The sequence below is a fragment of the Rhinichthys klamathensis genome, unplaced genomic scaffold (assembly GCF_029890125.1).
Source record: "Rhinichthys klamathensis goyatoka isolate OS25496 unplaced genomic scaffold, OSU_Roscu_1.1 h1tg000601l_1, whole genome shotgun sequence".
NCBI lineage: Eukaryota > Metazoa > Chordata > Actinopteri > Cypriniformes > Leuciscidae > Rhinichthys > Rhinichthys klamathensis.
Window position 1 is genome coordinate 178,849 of NW_026607056.1, and position 20,877 is coordinate 199,725.

At 37.7% G+C, this 20,877-nt stretch overlaps 3 protein-coding genes across 10 annotated transcripts in view; all 3 read right to left on the reverse strand.

Moving 5' to 3' along the window:
- Positions 1-4,722: 4,722 nt before the first annotated feature.
- Positions 4,723-7,325, reverse strand: timm10 (translocase of inner mitochondrial membrane 10 homolog (yeast)). Its single transcript, XM_056240487.1, has 2 exons — positions 7,089-7,325; positions 4,723-5,341 (listed from the first exon to the last, which is right to left on the reverse strand). Exons 1-2 carry the CDS (start codon positions 7,157-7,159, stop codon positions 5,146-5,148), a joined length of 267 nt encoding a protein of 88 aa, XP_056096462.1. The 5' UTR covers positions 7,160-7,325; the 3' UTR covers positions 4,723-5,145.
- Positions 7,326-8,029: 704 nt separating this feature from the next.
- On the reverse strand, positions 8,030-14,004 carry LOC130075731 (uncharacterized). Its single transcript, XM_056240486.1, has 5 exons — positions 13,723-14,004; positions 12,082-12,989; positions 10,934-11,387; positions 8,647-10,803; positions 8,030-8,578 (listed from the first exon to the last, which is right to left on the reverse strand). Exons 1-5 carry the CDS (start codon positions 13,823-13,825, stop codon positions 8,259-8,261), a joined length of 3,942 nt encoding a protein of 1,313 aa, XP_056096461.1. The 5' UTR covers positions 13,826-14,004; the 3' UTR covers positions 8,030-8,258.
- Positions 14,005-16,131: 2,127 nt separating this feature from the next.
- Positions 16,132-20,877, reverse strand: part of ctnnd1 (catenin (cadherin-associated protein), delta 1) — a 42,061-nt gene continuing 37,315 nt past the window's right edge. For 6 of the 8 annotated variants that reach the window (XM_056240504.1, XM_056240498.1, XM_056240503.1 and 3 more), the window contains 3 exons: positions 19,517-19,599; positions 19,191-19,245; positions 16,132-18,245 (listed from right to left, as the gene is read on the reverse strand). In XM_056240504.1, the coding sequence (XP_056096479.1) occupies positions 18,184-18,245; positions 19,191-19,245; positions 19,517-19,599 (200 nt within the window). In that variant the 3' untranslated portion in view covers positions 16,132-18,183. Of the gene's footprint in view, positions 18,246-19,146; positions 19,246-19,516; positions 19,600-20,877 lie in introns of all 8 variants that reach the window. The other 2 variants (XM_056240500.1, XM_056240502.1) reach the window with 2 other exon arrangements.

Sequence of the window (20,877 nt, forward strand, 5' to 3'; positions counted from 1 at the left end):
CCATGCCAACATGTCTGGGAGTGTCGGACCAACTGCAACAATGAGCAATTAAATACATTTTAAAGGGTAACTAAACCCCTGGTCAGAGCCTGACTCCACCTACTGGCAATATTTGAGCGGAGGGGGTTGGGGGGTTGCACCTGAGACAGGTCTCTCTGTAGGCAAGGGCGTAGTTAGCTGGTGCCTGCTTACATCACAGGGCACCACAACTTCCAATAGGAAAATTCAACTGCAGTAGCCGCCGTTCAACCTGAGGAGGGCAGCACTCAGATGTTTTTACACCATATATCGTAGAATTAAAACACTTTATACCCAAATGTCAAAAAATGTACTTGAATCAATGAACAGCATTAATAAAGCCCAAGTCTTACAGATCATTAACTAAAAAAAGTTGTTTTAGGGTTTAGTTACCCTTTAAGATGATTTTAGGCAAAATGGGTGAAAAGGTCATATATACAGAAACTAATAATATGATTTAATGGTTTGTCACTTTTTACCAATTCATACTTTGCAGTCACGTGACTACCATGGATACCTGGCGGGCAACAAACGGGTATTTTCAACGTAGAGTCCTGTAGTTCCAGGTCTTATGGGTCTTTTAGTAGCTATCAAGTCTGTTAGCAAGCTAGCTGCATATATGGACTAGAAATAGGATTAACTCCAAGGTAGCTAAATTGTGTAAAGCAGACAAGGTTTTTTAAGATAGTCGAGCAGTAATAATTCCTCCGTAAATAATCTTGCTCTACTGTTGGGTCATCTCTGGTTCTCATTGAAAACCATAGATATCACAAATCTCAAAACACCAACTTTTGTATAGTAAAACTGGCGACGTCCTGACAAGATCCTTGATTAGTTTACTGGGTTTCGTTGATGGAGAACGACGTTCTTGCCCGCCAGCCAGTACTTGTGACGTCACGTGCAAAGTATGAATAGGTGGCACAGTTAATTGATGTGGTGTGGTCAGAGTGAGGTGACAATGACACATACAAAGTTTGGTGCCAATATGTCAAGGCATTCCAGAGATAAAGCCTGAATAGTCATTTTGGCATCATGCCTCAACTTTGCTGCTGCGGTATATGAAAACGGTTTCGTCTATCGACACGAAATCCAAAACTTTTAATCGGCACGGTCAGGAGATGATACGATTCGATTTTGATGAAAAGTAGGTATTGAATGAAAATCAAGATGGCGGAGAGGAAGTTCGGCCAAATATGGCAAACTTAGTATCTATGTTCTCGGTGTGACCCAAGAGATCTATTAAGACCAGTTTCAGTGCAATAGGCTAATTTATTAATAATTTATTAGCATTTTTGGAAATTTCATTATAACTTTGGACCAAAGGGTGGCGATGCCCCGAAACATTTTGAGTACTTTCAGGGCATGGTAACGATAACCCATACCGAGTTTCGTAATGATACGCTAATGCGTTCATAAAGTATAGCATTTTATATCACAATATTGTATTGAAGTCAATGGCAATTTCATGTTTTGTTCTATTATAGCGCCAACAAGAGGCACAATCCCACTATTTTTTGTGTCCTTCTTCAGGGATTGATGACCCATACTGATTTTCGTAACGATATGTTCATGCATTCATAAAATACAGCATTTTGGTACAAAATATTAAAAATGTCCGACGCCTAAAATAGTCGATATGGAAAAATTGGATATCAGTCGACTCGGCATGACACCCTGAATCTAACGAGACCACTTTGATTTTTTTTATGATTTTTGGACAAACCGTTCAGTAGTTATAAGCAAAAATAGCCGTTTTTCGTATCTCCGGACTAGTAGGTGGTGCTGCGCCAAAACGCAGCCTCAAGTCAAGCTTGTGATGACATGTACCAAGTTTGGTCTGAATACGATGAAGCGTTGCAAAGATATAGCCTTGTGTCCAATTTAAGGTGCTCTACGTCAATTTCATTTGCGTGTTATTCGATAACGGTTGGGTTTATCAAAAAGATTTTAATAAGTTTTTGCCAGCATTGTCTGAAGATGATCTGGTTAAATTTTCGTGAAAATCGGAGCAAAGGCCTAGGAAGAGTTGGAAAAAGTAGGTTTTTTTTTCGGAGAATTCAAAATGGCGGACACATTTTCATGACGGAAAATGACGTCATATGGTGCAATCAGGAATCAGAGAAATTTTTTTGTTGTTGTTTCTAGCCCTTATGGTTCAGTTATTGGCACACACATGAGTGAAACATTGGACAGTGTGTGGTGCTATAGGGATTGAGTTAGAGAGAAATTTGCTATGGTGACAGTTCAGACTGTGGAAGTATGTGATTTCGGATGCAGCCCATGTCTGCCAAGCTCCAAAAATGAACAGGAAATGTCCCATTGAATACTGAAGATTTGTTAGACTATAGTGAAAGAAGATGAATTCAGTGACATCTCCACAAAAATACTTTTTAGCATACTGACAGTCCAGCAGTTCCTCTAAATTAATCCTCTTTAAACCTACAATCTCATCCATCGGGTAACAACCCTGACCCAATTAAATACACACACACACACACACATACACATATATATATATATATATATACACTCACCGGCCACTTTATTAGGTACCCCATGCTAGTAACGGGTTGGACCCCCTTTTGCCTTCAGAACTGCCTCAATTCTTCGTGGCATAGATTCAACAAGGTGCTGGAAGCATTCCTCAGGGAGTTTGTTCCATATTGACATGATGGCATCACACAGTTGCCGCAGATTTGTCGGCTGCACATCCATGATGCGAATCTCCCGTTCCACCACATCCCAAAGATGCTCTATTGGGTTGAGATCTGGTGACTGTGGAGGCCATTTTAGTACAGTGAACTCATTGTCATGTTCAAGAAACCAATTTGAAATGATTAGAGCTTTGTGACATGGTGGAAGTAGCCATCAGAGGATGGGTACATGGTGGCCATAAAGGGATGGACATGGTCAGAAACAATGCTCAGGTAGGCCGTGGCATTTAAACGATGCCCAATTGGCACTAAGGGGCCTAAAGTGTGCCAGGAAAACATCCCCCACACCATTACACCACCACCACCAGCCTGCACAGTGGTAACAAGGCATGATGGTTCCATGTTCTCATTCTGTTTACGCCAAATTCTGACTCTAACATCTGAATGTCTCAACAGAAATCGAGACTCATCAGACCAGGCAACATTTTTCCAGTCTTCAACTGTTAAATTTTGGTGAGCTCTTGCAAATTGTAGCCTCTTTTTCCTATTTGTAGTGGAGATGAGTGGTACCCGGTGGAGTCTTCTGCTGTTGTAGCCCATCCGCCTCAAGGTTGTGCGTGTTGTGGCTTCACAAATGCTTTGCTGCATACCTCGGTTGTAACGAGTGGTTATTTCAGTCACTGTTGCCCTTCTATCAGCTCGAACCAGTCTGGCCATTCTCCTCTGACCTCTGGCATCAACAAGGCATTTCCGCCCACAGAACTGCCGCTCACTGGATGTTTTTTCTTTTTCGGACCATTCTCTGTAAACCCTAGAGATGGTTGTGCGTGAAAATCCCAGTAGATTAGCAGTTTCTGAAATACTCAGACCAGCCCTTCTGGCACCAACAATCATGCCACGTTCAAAGTCACTCAAATCACCTTTCTTCCCCATACTGATGCTCGGTTTGAACTGCAGGAGATTGTCTTGACCATGTCTACATGCCTAAATGCACTGAGTTGCCGCCATGTGATTGGCTGCTTAGAAATTAAGTGTTAACGAGCAGTTGGACAGGTGTACCTAATAAAGTGGCCGGTGAGTGTATATATATATATATATATATATATATTTAGTATACACACACTTCCAATATATTTTTAAATGTCTTCCTGTGATGGAAAAGCTGTATTTTCAGCATCATTACTCCAGTCTTCAGAGTCACATGATCCTTCAGAAATCATCCTAATAGGCTGATTTCCTGCTCAAGAAACATTATTATTGCTATCAATGTCAAAAACAGTTTTTGATGAATAGAAAAGTTCAAAAGAATAGAATGTATTTGAAATATAATCTTTTGTTTTCAACATTGATAATAATAAATGTTTCTTGAGCAGCAAATCCGCATATTATGATTTCTGGAGGATGTGACACTAAAGAGTGGAGTAATGATGCTGAAAATTCAGCTTTGCATCACAGGAATAAAATTACATTTTAAAATATATTAAAAAAACACTTCTTTTAAATTGTAATAATATTTCACAATAATATATATTGGCAGCAAACACTTTGGTGCACATGGATGTTTGGTGCTCATGGATAAAAAAAGTAACCCATGTGTAAAATGAAATACTCTGCTGTATCTTTAATGCTGTGGGCCTAATTTTCTGCTAGAGGTCCTGGACATCTTGTTCAGATACATGGCATCATGGCTTCGATCAAATACCAACAGATAAAAAATCAAAACCTGACAGCCTGTGCTATAAATCTTATAACAGTCCATGTTTGGATCTTCCAACAGGACAGTGATCCAAAAACAAACATCAAAATCAAAACAAAAATGGGTCACAAGCACAAAATCAAGCATCTGCAATGGCGGTCCCAGTCCCTGACCTGAACCCTATAGAAAATGAGTGGGCTGAACTGAAGAAGAAGCGCCAACATGGATCTGGGAATCTGCAGGATCTGGAGAGATTCTGTATGGAGGAATGGTCTCTGATGGTCAGGTGTTCTCCAAACTCATCCGCAAAATCTATCTTGCTAATTTTAAATAAATAAAGCGTCAGAAGCTAAACAGATTGGTAAACTTTTTAATTTTGTTATGCAATAAAGGTACATTTTGTAAAATGACTCAGAGAATGTAAGAAATTACAATGACGTGTCAACATAAAAAAAAAGTCACCTACGATTTCACAAGGACACAATTTCACCACACTCAAAAAAATCTCCCCAACCACACAAGGTTTTATTCCTGTGATCTTAATAATGTTCATGCTAACAAACTAACAACTCCTGGGGCAAGCTGTATCCCACCTCCTTCCAAAAGTCTGAATCTTTTTGCATATCTAACATTGAATCAATATTTGTCTCAATATTGTTCATGTTATAATATTTATATTTATGTCCACGCTGCCTGATTTCCCCGTAATGGATGTCCAAAGTGCCCACAAACCCCATCCAAGGCCTTCAGCCCCACCCTTGGAGTCCATGTCGGGTCTTATCCAGTGCCCGCAGCGGCCTTCCTCATCACCTCTTCATCCTGAACGGAAAGCTCAGTGAGTTTACGGCCAAGTCTCTCATGCAAGTCCAAGTACTTGGCAACACAGCGGTCCAGACACACAGCTTCCCCCTTTGAAAGTTCTGCTTCCTTGTAATGAGGCGGAACACACTTCTTGTGACACGCACTGGTCATTCTGCATGAGTAAAAAAGACAGGAGAGATGAGATGACAAACCATGGACCAGTTGTTCAAAAGTTAGCTGATTGGATTGGTCAAATCTTGAAAATGGGTTGCTCAAAAGAAGAATTTTTGTTTTTGAAATTGGATTAGATCACAAAATCCAATCCTGGTTTTGAGCTGGATAAAATCGTTTGTGTTATTTAAAACTTTTTTAGTAAGATTGGGATACCTTTGAAAATCTGGATTATCCACTGTATATTTACTACATTAGACGAACCAGTCGAAAGTAGTTTCTAACAATTGCATCCCTTATTGCATGTATATTTGTTTGTTTTTGTTGTAGGTCACATGAGGGCTACGGCAACCCCAAAGGGACATGTTGATGGGAAGACAGTTTCCCACAATAAACAGTGCAGAGTTCTTTGCAAATGAATGCAAAGTTTCTTGAGGAACGCCAAACTTCGTGAGAGAACGCAAACGCATTCAAAAATATTTTTTCCCCATCACCATGTCCCTTTAGTGCCTCCGTAGGAGTCTGACTGTTTAATGGAAACTGAAAATGGAAGATGTTTGTTTATGTTTTTCTCTTCAAAAAAACACATTGATTCTACATTTGTTTGAAATCTGGAAGCCATTCATTTATTAAAATCTTTATATTTTGTTTACCTTCATTCATTAAAAAGCATTATTATTAGACATACACTGTAGACATAAATCATTACAATTAAAGTCTAATCCCTTTGTTGACACCTGGAAGCCATAGAGAGAACACGTAATTTTTTCATTAAACTACAATATAATGCAATATTTTTAATTACATTTTTCTCTTTTTCATTAATATGTCAGTCAGCATCATAGTGGTTTAAGTCATGGTAATTTAAGTCTTATTATAATTGGTAAAACCTGAAAGCAAAAGAAAGAAAACATAAATACGGTTTTGTTTATTTTCTTTAAACAATATACAATGTCACTTAATATTACACAAGGCCTATTATTAAATAGTACTACACATTTGCTGGTGGTAATGCCGTAAAGGAGTCCAACCCGTCGCGACATATCTACTTATAGATTGACAGAATAAACAATTATCAAAATAACCGTTTAGTTGCAGTCCTACTAAATACATACAGTACATAACAGGAATAAATGCAATGCATTATTGATCTAAATGCTAAAATATATTGATCTCTAACTGCGGCCAGAAAAGATCATTCGAGTTGTAACGTTATACGCATACTAGGGTAAATAGAATTATTTGTCAATTGTATGTGAACTTAAAGTACATACTGCTGGTATTGTAACTTTACTTATATATGACAAATTATGCAAACATTAAGAAAAACTTAGGAAGACTGTGAACTTGCTTAATACCTGAATGTAAAACTGTGACTGCAAAAACGACAAGAACTCTGACGACGGTAGTAACGTTACAGGCAGGCGTAACGTTAGTGAATAACACTGCTACAGGTTACATTATGGGTTATCAAATCATCAAGTATGAAGTTTGATCATGCTTTAAACGATTCAAGTATGCGTTCTTAAGGCCTGTCTAAATAAAATCTAATAATGAAATAAAACGTATAGCATCATGCCATATAGCCATTAGGCTAATTGTACTACTACAACATCTACAAAATGCTATTCAATAGTTACGTAATCTACTATACAAGTCTATATTTTTTCCTGCTGTCAGATATCGAAAACGTCAGTAATCTGACAGAAAGCATGCCGTTACACATTCAAACCATCAGATCTTCATACCGGTTATACATGTCAGCCATCATTTCGACCTCCAGCTCCGCGGCGAGCTGCTGCGCTTTCATGGGGTCCATCTCGGCAAATAACCTTTCGGTTCACCCTCGCTCAAAACCCACCGGACAGCGCGTGGGTCCCGTTCAACAAAGAGCCCAGACAGCTTGCTTAACCTTCAGTGTGTGTCTGCTTGACCGGACCGGAGGAAGTACCCACGTGGATCCTTTCCATCCAGCGTTGTAATTGGCACTTCCGCTGACAATAAAGTTTTCCATTCAAACCACTGCTACATTTGCTTCGTTGCTCCTTCATTGCGGTTGTAAATGAATTTATGCTCTGCTTCAAGTATTTTTGTGTAATGAAAAATGCTACATTGTTTGTATTGCTTTATTTTAACTGTATTTTATAATTGTACTTGCTACAACTGGAAGTCATAGGAATTGGTAAAAAGTAAAGCTATTACCAAGAGCTCTCGCATCTTTTCACCAATTCCTATGACTTCCAGTTCTGATTACACAGATATTAAAACATAATTTTATAGAAATCACACTCACAATAAACAATTTCTAACTGATAAAATGTTTTATAGCTAAGCAGCAGCACAACTAATATATATATATATATATATATATATATATATATATATATATATATATATATATATATATATATATATATATATATATATATATATATATATTTACTATCACAATTTTTCAAATTACCTGATATTTTGAGGTTCCTTTACCTTGAGAAATATATATTGTTATATTTTATTCTGTGTTATACTTTACGCTTTCTTATTTCTTCTCAAAAATGTCAGATAACAACAGAGGATAAGTAACACAAATAAAGTCAGACCAAAATAATTATACCAAATATGTATAATGTATTTGTATAATTATACATATACAAAAATTAAGCACACATCAAAAAGTGTGATATGAACTTATATAATATAGACATTTATTTTAATTTACATAATTTTATATGTAACTTTATACATGTATGAGACAGTCAAAAATAAATTAAGGTGCCAATTCACTTTAGTAACATCAAACTGACAAAAAAGAGATTTCTCACCATTGGATGTGTTAAACTTTAGGTTTTGAGAACTTTCAAACATCTGCTATTGACTTCAAAATGTGAAAGATGTATGCTTAACATAAACATAACATTTCATTCTGTCTCTTCTCCAGTGACATCTACCTCCTCTTCTTCAGTGGTATCCAACTCGTCCTCTTGGTCCAGAAGACCCTCAATAGGCAGAGTGACAACCTGTCCAGCTGCCAAAAGCCCTAATGGAAACTCTTCAACAGACTCCCCTAGAACATCTACTTCAATATCTTCTTCATCTAAGTGGCAGTCATCTTTTGATTCGGAATCGCCCCCAACGGACAGCTCCATTGAGACATCTTCATTGCACACATCGGGGCTGTGAACGTTTGAACCTTCAGTTTGGACAGAAGGAGCATCTGTGCTTATTTCTTGAGGAAAATCTATGAGGACAAAACAGCAGGATCAGGAATATTGATTATTATTAACAATGTAAATTTCGCAATTTTACCTCCTTTTGAAGGATCATCTGCAGTCTTAGCACTTGCGATGTGTCCTTGACTCAATTCCTCTTCCTCCAAAAGGGTTTGTCCATCGAACATCTCAGCACTGTGTTGGACCCCCTCCACATCAATATAATCATCATCCGACCAATTGGTGGTTTCCCAACGTCCCTCGTATTCCTTTGCAAATGTATGTACTCTCAGAACTTCAGATTCTTCTCCCGTTTCTTCTATCATCTGATCGTCTTTCATCTGATCGTCTTTGTTCCAACCTAAATCCTCTTGGTCAACACCATGTGCTGCCTGAACTTTCTTTTCACTATCTGATGTCATCTCAAATGAACACTCATTAGAAACTGTAGTTTCCAAGCCATTTTTGACATGTTCTGCTTGTGTAATATCAGGATTCAAACAGAAATTCATTTCTATTCCCTCCATCACTGTCAGTTCATTGGTAGTAACAACACAGTCCGTCTTTGTGGGTGAACAATCATGATCAGCATCATCAATATCCCCATCAGGTGACATGGCGTCCTTCATTATTTCCTCCTCAGATGTTAACAGGACAGAAATCCCAGTTGTATGGTCCTGAATGTCTTTTCCCATCTCATTTTGGAAATCACTATTCTGTAAAACAGTGGCTGTTCTACTTGAGTTCTCCTCCATGGAAATATCTCCGTCTTTACCTGAATATTTCACATTATCTGGCATGTCTCCACATGACAACGGTGACCTTGCATGATTGTCAGATACCTCCACGTCTTTCTTTTCGTTTATCAGGATAGACATCTCTGCTTTTTTCTCCCCACAAATGCCCTTTTTGATCTGTTCACTGCTATTCATCACTAATTTACTATTAACGTTATCACTTTTCCCTCCTTGGAATTTTTGAAGGCTAAAAGACGAGTCTCGCAGGCTTGATGTTAGCTGCTGATCAAAATTCAGAGAGCTATTACATGCGGGACTTGCAACACTTGAAAGAGCCTGGTGGAAAATTTGATCAAGGATACTTGGTCCCTTCGCCTGGCCAGCATATTTAAAGTGAGAATTCGGCGTTGCCTGTGCAGAATTGCAGTTAACATCTGCTTCTTCCATTTCTGTTGAGTCTTTCTCCTGCTGTGTATTTGGTTCTTGCTTACTCCCCTGTTCAATCTTATTGTCTGTCTTAGTTTTTTCCACTTCACAATCATCTTGGCCTGAAGTGGGCATTTTCTTTGCGTTGTTACACAAGTGAGCTACAGGAGTTGTTTTGGATTTAGGTGGTCTGCCACGACCACGTTTTACAACACCAGTGAGATGTTGTTTACTGGCGGCGTCTAACAGAGGCATTTTCTTACTGAGAGGTGAAGTAATTTCTCGTCTTCTCTTCATAGCCGCAGCTACTCTTGTGCTTGCACTGGTCATTCGGGTACTGATTCCATATGTGTCAGAATTTGATGGCTTAATGTCTCCGGAGTGGGGCTCATCACATTTGGATATCCTCGGTTGAACCTGATCCCCGTTTTCTAGGTTTTGGCACTCCGTGTCCCCTTTCACTTTTGACTTTCGAGTTGCAATCCTCCGTTTTCTCGTCTTTCTCTGTTTAGGACGCTCACTAGCATCGCTCACACCAGGCTGAATGAAGTTTGAGCTACTCCCACTGATTACATTATTATGTGAAAGGGAAGTCTTTAATTCCTGACATTCTGCAAGGTCAGGGCATGATCGATTTTGGCAGGCGTTGAGGTCATGCTGCGGACGTGGGCAGGAAATATCAATCATTGAGCTTAGAGGGAAGTCCAAAATCAGTGGTGATTCAGAAAGCCACAAGGGAAAGTTTTGTGTTTCAGAGTCTTGCATGTGTGATGGTTTTGATGGTTCTTGTTTTGATGGAACATCACTGTCTCCTTTTTCTGATTCAAGGGGGGAAAGGCATTGTAGTAGTTTGAAATCTGGCCTATCATCAGGTATGCCGGTCATAACAAGGCTAGGCATTTCACCAGTTGCAACAGAGTTTGGGACAGCTGTGGCTTTTGGGATTAAACTCAAGCCTTCTATAAGTGATGGGGGAGAGTTTCTTGATGCAGTTGCCAGATTCTGAACTTGGTTCAAGTGGTCCTGTTTAGGTGACTGGGTCAGGCGTACGACTGTATTGGATTTTGACTGATTGTGAAAGCCTGAGTGGTCTGAAAAAAACAATTAGTAAACAAAAAAGAGTTAATAAAAAATTGTAAACAATAAGTAAACGAAAACACACAAAATAATGCATGCATGCACACATGCGTAGTCTAAAATAACATGAGCCAAAGGCTTTACCTTCATCTCTTTGTCCTGAAGAACCAACTGGTGTTGCTGTCTTGTTGCTAACATCAGATTCCCTCATCTCTGGCTCACAACTTTGCACCAAAAGACAAGCACCTTGAGTAGAGGCCTCAGCGACCTTTTGCCCATCTTTTTGTTCCTGAAGAGGACCTGGCTGATCTTGCTCATTCAGATTTCTGTCTAATGGCACCAACGGAAGGATGTTTAAACCCATCATGAACATATCCTCCAAGAGCATTGCAATATGTTCATCCGATTCGTCTGCTTGGGGAGGGCTGGAAGATAATGTTGGTATATCCAAAGGGGAAGAGACAGAAATGTCATGTGGAGTACGAAGACATTTATCTGAAGAGGCATGCGTGGAGGAATTAGAGGGTGAAATAGGCAGGTCCGTCTGTGTGGTGAGAGTTCCAAGACTTTGACCAGGAATCACACTAGATGGGCAGCTCTTTAGTCAGATATAAAGTAAAAATAAGATTATGAAAGTAAATTTTGCTGTAGAAAAGTGGGTCTCTATAATTGTATACATATACTGTAATATATAACATAACAAACAAATAAAGCATAGTTAGGCTCACCAAGGCTGCATTTTTACTTAGCAAAAATAAGAGTAAAAACTGTAATATTGTGACATATTGTTGTCTATTTTAATATATTTAAATATGTAATTTATCCCTGAATTTTCAGCATTATTACTCCAATCTTAAGTGTAACGTGATCCTTTAGAAATCATTCTAATATGCAGATTTGGTGCTTAATGAACATTTCTTTTTATTATAATCAATACTGAAAACAGGTGTGGTGCTTGATATTTTTGTGGAAATTGTATTTTAGTGGTGAATAGTAATGTAAGAGTCCTTACTGTCACTTTTGATCAACTTTATTTAAAAAATATATACAGTATATAGTTTGTATGATGAAATTGATATTTTATTTTCAGCAAGGATGAATTTAAATTGATCAAAAGTGAGAGTTAAGATTTATATTTCAAATGCTGTTTTTTTTTTTTACTTTCTATTTATCAAAGAATTCAGAATTTTTTTTATCCTGGTTTCTCCACAACTGTTTTAACAATTGCGCGCGTGTGTGTGTGTGTGTGTGGCAACAAATATAGCACACAGATTTTGAATATAAATCCTTACCTGAGTTCGTGGTCCACACTCTTTTGCTTCTTCTGGCATCTTCTCACTCTCACCCTGGACGGAAACGAGGAGGTTACTTTCCCAGCAAGCTCCACTCCTTCTGCTCAGTTTTATCTTTACTTTAAGCTGGTCCAGTTTGGCCTCTTTCTGTTCAGTAGTAGTGTTTTTTTGTCCATTATCTGCCTCTAAAAGCTTTTGGAAGTCTTTGCCTGAAACATTCCTACTTTTTTCCACCACTCCAATTTGGTTTGATTTGGTCCCTTCAACATTAAGAAGCTTTATCGGGTTTTGTTGACGAGTTAATTTTTTTAATTGGCTTTCTCTCTTTGCCATTTTCCACCTTTTCTTAGCCTTTGTTTTATGATGGTCTGCTATCGATGCTTCTGTCATGTCAGCGAGGGAAGGAACAGTGGCATTACTGATCAAATTTAAACCTCTAGTTGGACTAACTTCTTCCAAAAACGATGATGGTGGCAAATCAGGCTCCAACAAGCCACAAGGTTGCACTGAAGTCACTGAAGCAGTACTGCTCTGTATCTTCAAAGGTTCAGACACGGTTTCACTTTCCTGGCTCTTCACGCTGTCTTCTGTCCGTACACCAGTCTCTTTCCAACAACTCCCAACATCCACAACTCCTCTGTCTACCCACACTCTCTTTTTTGAAAAAAGGTTTCTAAGTCCAAGTCTGTGGGCAGCAGCCATTACTTCCTCATGTTCGCTCCGACTCTCGATCTCCATTTCCCCTGAGTACAGAAACCCAACTAGCTTCAGTAAGGCATGAGATCCTACAGCCTCAAGGCTCAGAAGCCTGTTCTGCCCCGCATGTGGAGCAGATGAAGTGGAAAGGATTCTTGAGAAGATGGGGCTTAGAGCAGCTAACACACAGCTGTGAGCAGGAACACAGACACCTGAAGAATTGAAAAGTATTTTTAGATAATAGAAAAAGCATTGTTTTCGTTCCACTGTTCTTTGCTTGTGGAATAATCTTCCCAATCCTATCCGGACAGCTGAATCCCTGAAAATTTTCAAAGAACCAGCTGAAAAATCATCTCTTCAGTGAGCCCTTAACTGCATCCTGCTGAAAAAAATCTTGACAGATTCATCTCACAATTTGTTAGCTTGTACCAGCGCTTCTCGAATTCATTGCCTCATTGAGGAATACAACAAGCGATTCATCTTAAAGTCTGCTAAATTTATAAATCTAAAAGCTTAGTACAAATTATTTTTCAATGACCACAATATAACAGAAGTCTATAACTAAAAATAACATCTTAAATTTGAAAATTTGAAGATTACAAAAAAAAAATGGCCCAGCAAGCAAATCAACTGCCAAAAAAAAAAAAAAAAATCAGTTAAATATTATTGGAGCTAATATTATTATTGTTGCATTTGAATCAAAGTCAGTGATGTGCTGATTAAACTGCTTTAGTGTAAAAGAGAATGAGTGTAAGTCAAAAACATTTTACGACACGTAGGATTAATTTATAACGGTAGACATTAATTTCTATGGTCTCTGTCAACAACTACTGACTGTGGAAATCATGGCATCAGGTCTTCATATGATTTGTTTACAATGCAAGTAATAAAGTTGACAGCTTTTTCCAGTGACACAGACCCAGTGTTTGTGATCTCTGCTCTTACCCTCTGTCTGTAGAAGAGTGTCACAGAAGATGCTTCCCTGCTGCTGCTTCTGAAGTTCACCAAGTAGGAATAATGCAAAGTCAGGATGCTGATACTTCCACATGCTGGCATCAACTTCAGTCTAAAATACATTTAGAAACTTCAAAACAAAAGCTAAGGCTGTTTGTGATCCAGAAAAATTCCACTTTCTTCAATTTAGCGAGATATACATTTACTTACTTCGTGTTATCAATTCAGATCCAACAGCTGTAGACTAAAATAACCAACATTTGGACAAGTAGAGGCTTTTACATTGCTTTGATAGGCCTATACACATAGAAAAGTTCAAATATGTATTTGAAAGTTAGAGGACTGATCGGGCAATTTTATACTAAATTCAAAACATTGTATTAAATTGCAAATACATGTATCAGTTCAGCCATAATCTCGAAGGTCACAAAATGTCAACTAATCCTGATATCGCTAGTATTTCCGCCGCGTTTTCATGCGCTAAGTGCACGTGGTTCACCAATACTTGCTAATACCGATATTATAATCCAAAATCAACAAATAATTTTACATACGCAAACACAGGTGATATGTAGGACACGTGAGCCGCTGCATAACAATCTCATGTCATCCGACTCTCGCTCTAGCCTCTAATCAGTGGCTTCAGAGATGAGAGATTTTGATCTCAGTGATTCGAATATTTTGAATCGATTCACCAAAAAGATCCACTCACTGAATTGCGAACTTAACGTACATCGTTATGCCAGCGCCATGTGAGATCATCTTAAACGAGTATGTTGAGTCATTCACTGCGATTTTATTGTTGAATCATTCACTACTTAACTGTGTATAGAAGTTTACACATTCATAATAATTCTTCCGCCTCTGTTCTCTCATTGGTGTGTGACTCGCTGATGTTTTTTGTGTGCCACTGCAGTGCATCCCAACCCCACTAGGGCTCGCTAAAGAGGGGTCACCAAGCTCACTCTTTGAGGGTTACTTACAAGTGTGAAATGGTATTCCGGTCTGGCGAAAAACTACTATACAATCCTCTACTATTTGTATTACGGTTTAATATTTCAATCATAATTAAAACCATTATTTGTTTACCAGGATTTGAAAAATCTCACGGTAAACTGCCGTGTTAGCAAGGCGCATTGTTGTTTCATTTTTGTGTGAAAACATGTTAGGCTAAGTGAGATTACTACCGAGTGCTGAGGGAAATTATATAAATTAAAGTATATATGAAATATATGAATGTATCTTTGAATGGAACTGACTGCCTTGAGGGGGACATTTTAACAACTTAGCCCATTATTATATCCTGTGCAGAAACTGTTGCATACAATTTGACAACACAATAATTGTTATTTTATTACATTTGTTTTGAAAATTCATTTGAGGCACGGGAAGAATAAAAACAGTGCCGGTAAATGTAGGCACATAATGTAAATTATGCAGGGAACCTCTTGAGAAAGTGTAATATTTACACTGTAAAAATTATTTTGGCGCTTTAGTTCAGCGGCTCTTAAAGCTGCAGTCTTGTTGCGGAAGAACATTGTAGCCGGAGCAACTTCTCTCCGTTTATATCTATGACAAGTCACGCAGGTACTGGGCTACTCCGCAGCGGTACGACCCGAACGATCTAAAATAGTCCGAATATAAACACTTATAGGTGTACGTGTACTGTAGTGACTCAGGTACTTGCTCATTTTGAATACAAAAAAAAGTTACGGACTGCAGCTTAACCAGGGAGCCAGTGAGGCCACTAGGGGCCTCAAGGTTACTTAAAACGATTTTTAATAAGACAAAACAAGCAATAAGCTTATCAACTAAAAACTAACATATGTCCTATTTTTAGTTAATCTTCTCAAAACCTGTATATCTTTGAGAGAAAAAAGGTCCTTCCCACCGTCTTGGAAAACCTGGATATTTGAGGTATAGCCTAATTTGGAGTCACAAATTAAAATATTAAAACTCCATGGGCACTTATAATGTTATTATGTATGCATGCATGCATGTATGTATATATGTATGCATATATATTTCTAGTTATGCCAAGCTCTAAAATATTAAATGGTTAAGTAAAAAAAAAAAAAAAAAAAATACTTATATATATATATATATATAATTTATTATTATTATTATTATTTTTTACTTACCCATTTAATATTTTAGAGCGTGGCATAATTATATATATATATATATATACACACATTGAATCAATTCCATAATATCATATGTCTCAACCATATTTCCCAGTAAGCAGCAGCTCTATAATGTGCTAAAATGGACTTATCAAATTGATCTCATACATTACATTCTCAAGTGAAGAATTTTAAATGAATGTATTATGTATTAAATGTGTTAAAGTACAAAAATGCTCTGTGAATCACACAAAAATTCACTGTCAGAACCTTGAAAAAAAATCATTCTTTTATTTAAAAAAAAAAAAAACAGTATTGCTAAGTTACATGTTCAATCCACGAAAGAAAGGTGCAATGTTTAAGACCAAAGGTAAAGTGTTGAAATATAGGAATTATGAATCAAGATCCACATGTTAGTGTTGCAGAGAAATGGCATGTTAACTGACAGAACATGACACAAAGATTTTTTTCCTTTCGTCTTTAATTAAAAGATATAAACTGTAAATGCATTTATTTAAAAAATAAAAATGATTGCATATGCATTCACCCACAACACCCCAGAAAAACAAAATCAGCCCCAATCATAAAACACAGAAAAGAAAAGAGCAACAGGACAAAAACCAAAGGAGGAAAAAAAATAATTAAAATTAACAAATATTCTCTGGTATATATAGTTAAATGTGCTTTTATTTTCTTATTTTCTCATCAAGCTAGAATCAAAATCTGAGCTCTTGCTAAATCCTGCCTGAAAGAGATGCAATTTTTGTGATTAAAAAGCTCATTTATCTGCCTCCCTCAACACTGAACAATCGATTAATTCCTCATTCTTGTGAACAGCCTCCTCTCTATCAGGACTCAGACTTCTGGTCTTCGGACTCCAACCTTTCCTTTACTGACTGTAGTGTCTTGAAAAATTGTATTACAATTGGCAAACAGGAGATTAAAAAGGCATTGGGGAAAAAAATTAATTCTAAAAAAAAAAAAAAAATTCCAATGACCCCTAGTGCTATTCAGTTTATATTCAGTAAATATCTACAACAGACTTACTGAGCATTTGAATATGCAGTCTAAGAAACAAGCACTGTATTTATGGATTGCAGAGAGAGAGAAAAAAACAATGGATATACATCCTCAAATGTACACTCGTTTCCTCTCTACACAGACAGGCACTGAAACCAAGAGGCAGACGGGTGGCCGAACGTCCCTGTTCACCGCTTATCACAAACACACTCACACGACGCAATGAGCAAGCGAGGCACTCCAAGTATGCAGAGTGGATTTGTGAGATGCAGTCATATTTACACATTCATTTATATTCAGACAAAAAAAAGTGAAAAACCACAAACTGGGTCCACCAGCAGGGCCGATTCACAACAATATTGAAAAGTGGGAGCACCAATCTAAGACCAAGACTACAATTTGTCTCCGAGAGTTCTTCTGTTGCTTTTTAATTGTGTTTATTAAAAAACTAAGGGGGAGGAACTCTTTAGTTTCCACACAGAAACTAACTGTTGTCTGTGACAATTTCAAAGACCAAACCAAAGCGGGGGAAAAATAAATCCCAAAACAGCTCTTGAACGCTTTGCAAATTTGTCACAATGCAAGGAGTCCCAGAGAGCACAACTGTCCTCATCTACCACTAGAGATCGTTCTTGAATGCTACTGGTTTAAAAAAATAAAAAATAAATCTCCCTCTGCCTCTTTTGTAATGCTTCAACGCTTTCACAACAACCTCTTCCTAGAGACTGAACTCTCAATGAGACCATCCACAAAACCACAGATGGATAACTTAAAGGGAACTGGTGGTCATCTAGTGCTTTTAAAAAACAATGACCAAAAAAAAAGAAGCCTCATGTCCGTCACGATGCGTCGAGACGTACAAGTTAGAGATATTCTATATACATTATTTTCTGCAGGCCACATATGACTGATGCAATTTGGCATTACCTTTTTATCAATGTGAACCACAAAAGCAGGATGAAGCAAAAGAATCAAAATACCATTGCCATACTATACTAGTGTTCCAATAGATGCATAAGCAATAAAAAAAGAAATGGTTTATAAAGCTTGATAAGCTGGGCATGTGACTAAATAGACATTTTAGTCCCTAGTGTTTCCATTATTTGACAAAAAAAAAAGAAAAAAAAAAGTGGTATGGACCAAAATCAAGAGAGGAATTCATTGTGTAGTGTCCATTTTAAGTAGTGGCTGTTCTCAATCACATTGATCTCAATAAGAGTAGGAGTGACAACTAGAGAATGTTGAAAACTACAGAAGGGTCTTTGCAATTAGTGGCAATGGTCCCGTAAGTGATGAGATCAGAGGCTCAGCAGGGACAGTAGGCAGGAGGAGGAAACTCACGGCGGGTGATGCACACTATCAGTTTTTCTGTGGAGAGAAACAGATGAGACGTGAAGGTCAAGCGTGGTACTCTATCATTGAGTTCACTAATAACAAGGGAAAATGATTCAGTAATGCGTCATCAAAGAGCTGCGATGAGAATTTGTGCATATTACACAAATCACATCACCCATTTTGTGACAGATAAAACCACTGAAACATCAGTCATGTGACCAAAGTGGACACATGAGGGGAAGAGATCAGTGTTGGGGAGTAACTAACTAATCGTAACGACGCTACTAATGACACATGACACTGGCTGAGCTGTTTTCTGAATTTTTTTTATTTTTATTAATGTAAATCAGTGCAGTATATTAAATATTTGCCTTAGTCATTTGTTTTTGACTCTAGCTGACTGGAAATTTGATCTATTTGAGATCCTTGTTTAATGCACCAGATAAATAAATAAATAGACATTATGTACACGCATATTAAATTATAAGAATGCATAAATTCATTAAAATATAATTTATATACATTTTACATTGTCTTGCGGTGAAATATTGACTTGTTTGAGTGTTTTTGTAAATGTGTTTAAATGTAAATGTCATCCTATTTGAGATCCTTGTTTTTGCACCTGATAAATATAGCTCTAACTGTAAAAAATAAAATAAAAAAAATGAAAAAAGAAAAGTTTGTCAGCAGCTTGTATTCCTAACTACTTTCCAGTACCCGTAGCTAGACTGTAATTCAACTACTGTAAATTTGGAGTAGCTTGCAGTTGGAAAGCTAGTTTCAAAAAAAGCTTCCCCAACACTGGAAATTAGTAAACCCAAGTACAGAATAACAAAATACTGTTAATGAGGGTTAGAACCACAAATACACAAGAGCGGCGCACATACACTTAAATGTACACATGAAAGCCCATGCAGAAGGAGGACACACATACCATGCGTGCTCATGCACTGAGTGGGGGGAGGGGAGTAGCCTAACCATCATAAGAGTCCAACAGAGGCAAAGAGCCCCGTCTCTCCCCATACATTCCTCCCTGAGAGTCAAAGAGAAAGAGAGATTGAACCAGGATAAGAGAAAGGCATCGAAGAAGAGGTGAGTGATAATAGAAGGAGAGGGGAGTGTGAGAGTTAGTTGAGGTGAGAACCCCTCTGAGTACTATTAGTGAAATTACAGTAGGTTAAAAAGTTTCAGCTCGAGTAGTGTGTGGGTTTTATGATGTCTGGTGTGCAAGGAAGTTAGTGAGAACAAGTTTGTTGTGTGTAACTGAACAAGGGTGGACGTTTCCCTGTGAAGGTTTGCGTTACCTGAGGTGCGTCTCTGTCAGAGCGATCCAGAGTGTCGTCTAAAGTGTTTCTCCGTCCTCGCTGGTCTATCGTAGAATAAGCGTCTGGAGCCACAGACAAAATTGATCAACTTATCTCTCACACTTAGTGAATCACAGCATATCGTTTGCATATTGTAGTAAATTGGAAATTTTCCAATGCAAATGGATGTATACATTTAATATACAGTACATGCACATACACTGTATTTTGTATATATGAAGTGTAAACAATTTCCCCCCAACCATGCATTTTGCACTTTTTATTTTATTTTATTTTTGCAGGAAAGTGATACTTTTATTCAACAAGCATGCATTAAATTGTTCAAAAAGTGAAGTAAAGAGATAAAGACATTTATAATGTTACAAAAGATTTACTTTTTCAAATAAATGCTGTTTCTATATATATATGAAGAGTTCAGATGCAAAAGCATTGATAATGACATTGAGTGAAAGCTATCTGAACATAGTACACGTTCAACAAATATATTTGCTTCAAATCCTCTAAATTTCAGCCTCAGCCCATTCAGAAATATCAGTTTGTCGGCAAAAGCCTCTAGACGCCACTTCCCTTTGGCAGCAAAAGCCGCTACATCCCGAGAACCAATCAGAAAGCGCGAATCAGTACAGGCTGTTTCAATCGGTTTCAATAGAGCGGCGCACTGAGGAGACGGATTTTTTGAGACGGCTGAGGAGATTGTTTTGGATTCAGATTTTTTACATTTTTAAGATGGAGTACGATGAAATATATGAGCCTGTCCTACTGACATCAAATGGCAGAAGAAAACGTCGTTTACCTCAAAACTCTTCCCGTTACAAGGCAAAAGAAAATCGGTACAGTGGAATTTTGCTCTGTTCTACTTGATTATACAATACACTATTTGAATCGCCAATTCTTTTTTGCCAATGTGGTTATACTGTGTGAATCGGGGGGAGGCTTTTGTCTTTATTCAGACAGGGCAGAAAGGTGACTGCAGAGAAATGGGGTGGGATTAGCAAATAATCGCAGATCTGATTCAGCCCCCCCTGTAAAGAGGTTTGTCTACTGTTTAGTTTTGAAATGAATGTGCTCTAATCTTTTTCAGTGTTTCTAGTTACATTTTTAGTGATTTTACAGCTATTTACTATGTCTTGTCCCAAAGAGGTGAATTTAGAGGTTTTTGCGAAAAAAGCACAAGTGGATTTAGCTGTTTTTGACGCAAAAGAAAATCTAATTTGTTAAAAATCACTGAATTGACTAAAGTGACATTTTTGAAAAAAAGTTATTTTATTCACTGACTAATAATCTTATCAGTACCTTTAAAATGAAACTACTGGACGTGAACATAGGAGCCTGATAAAAAA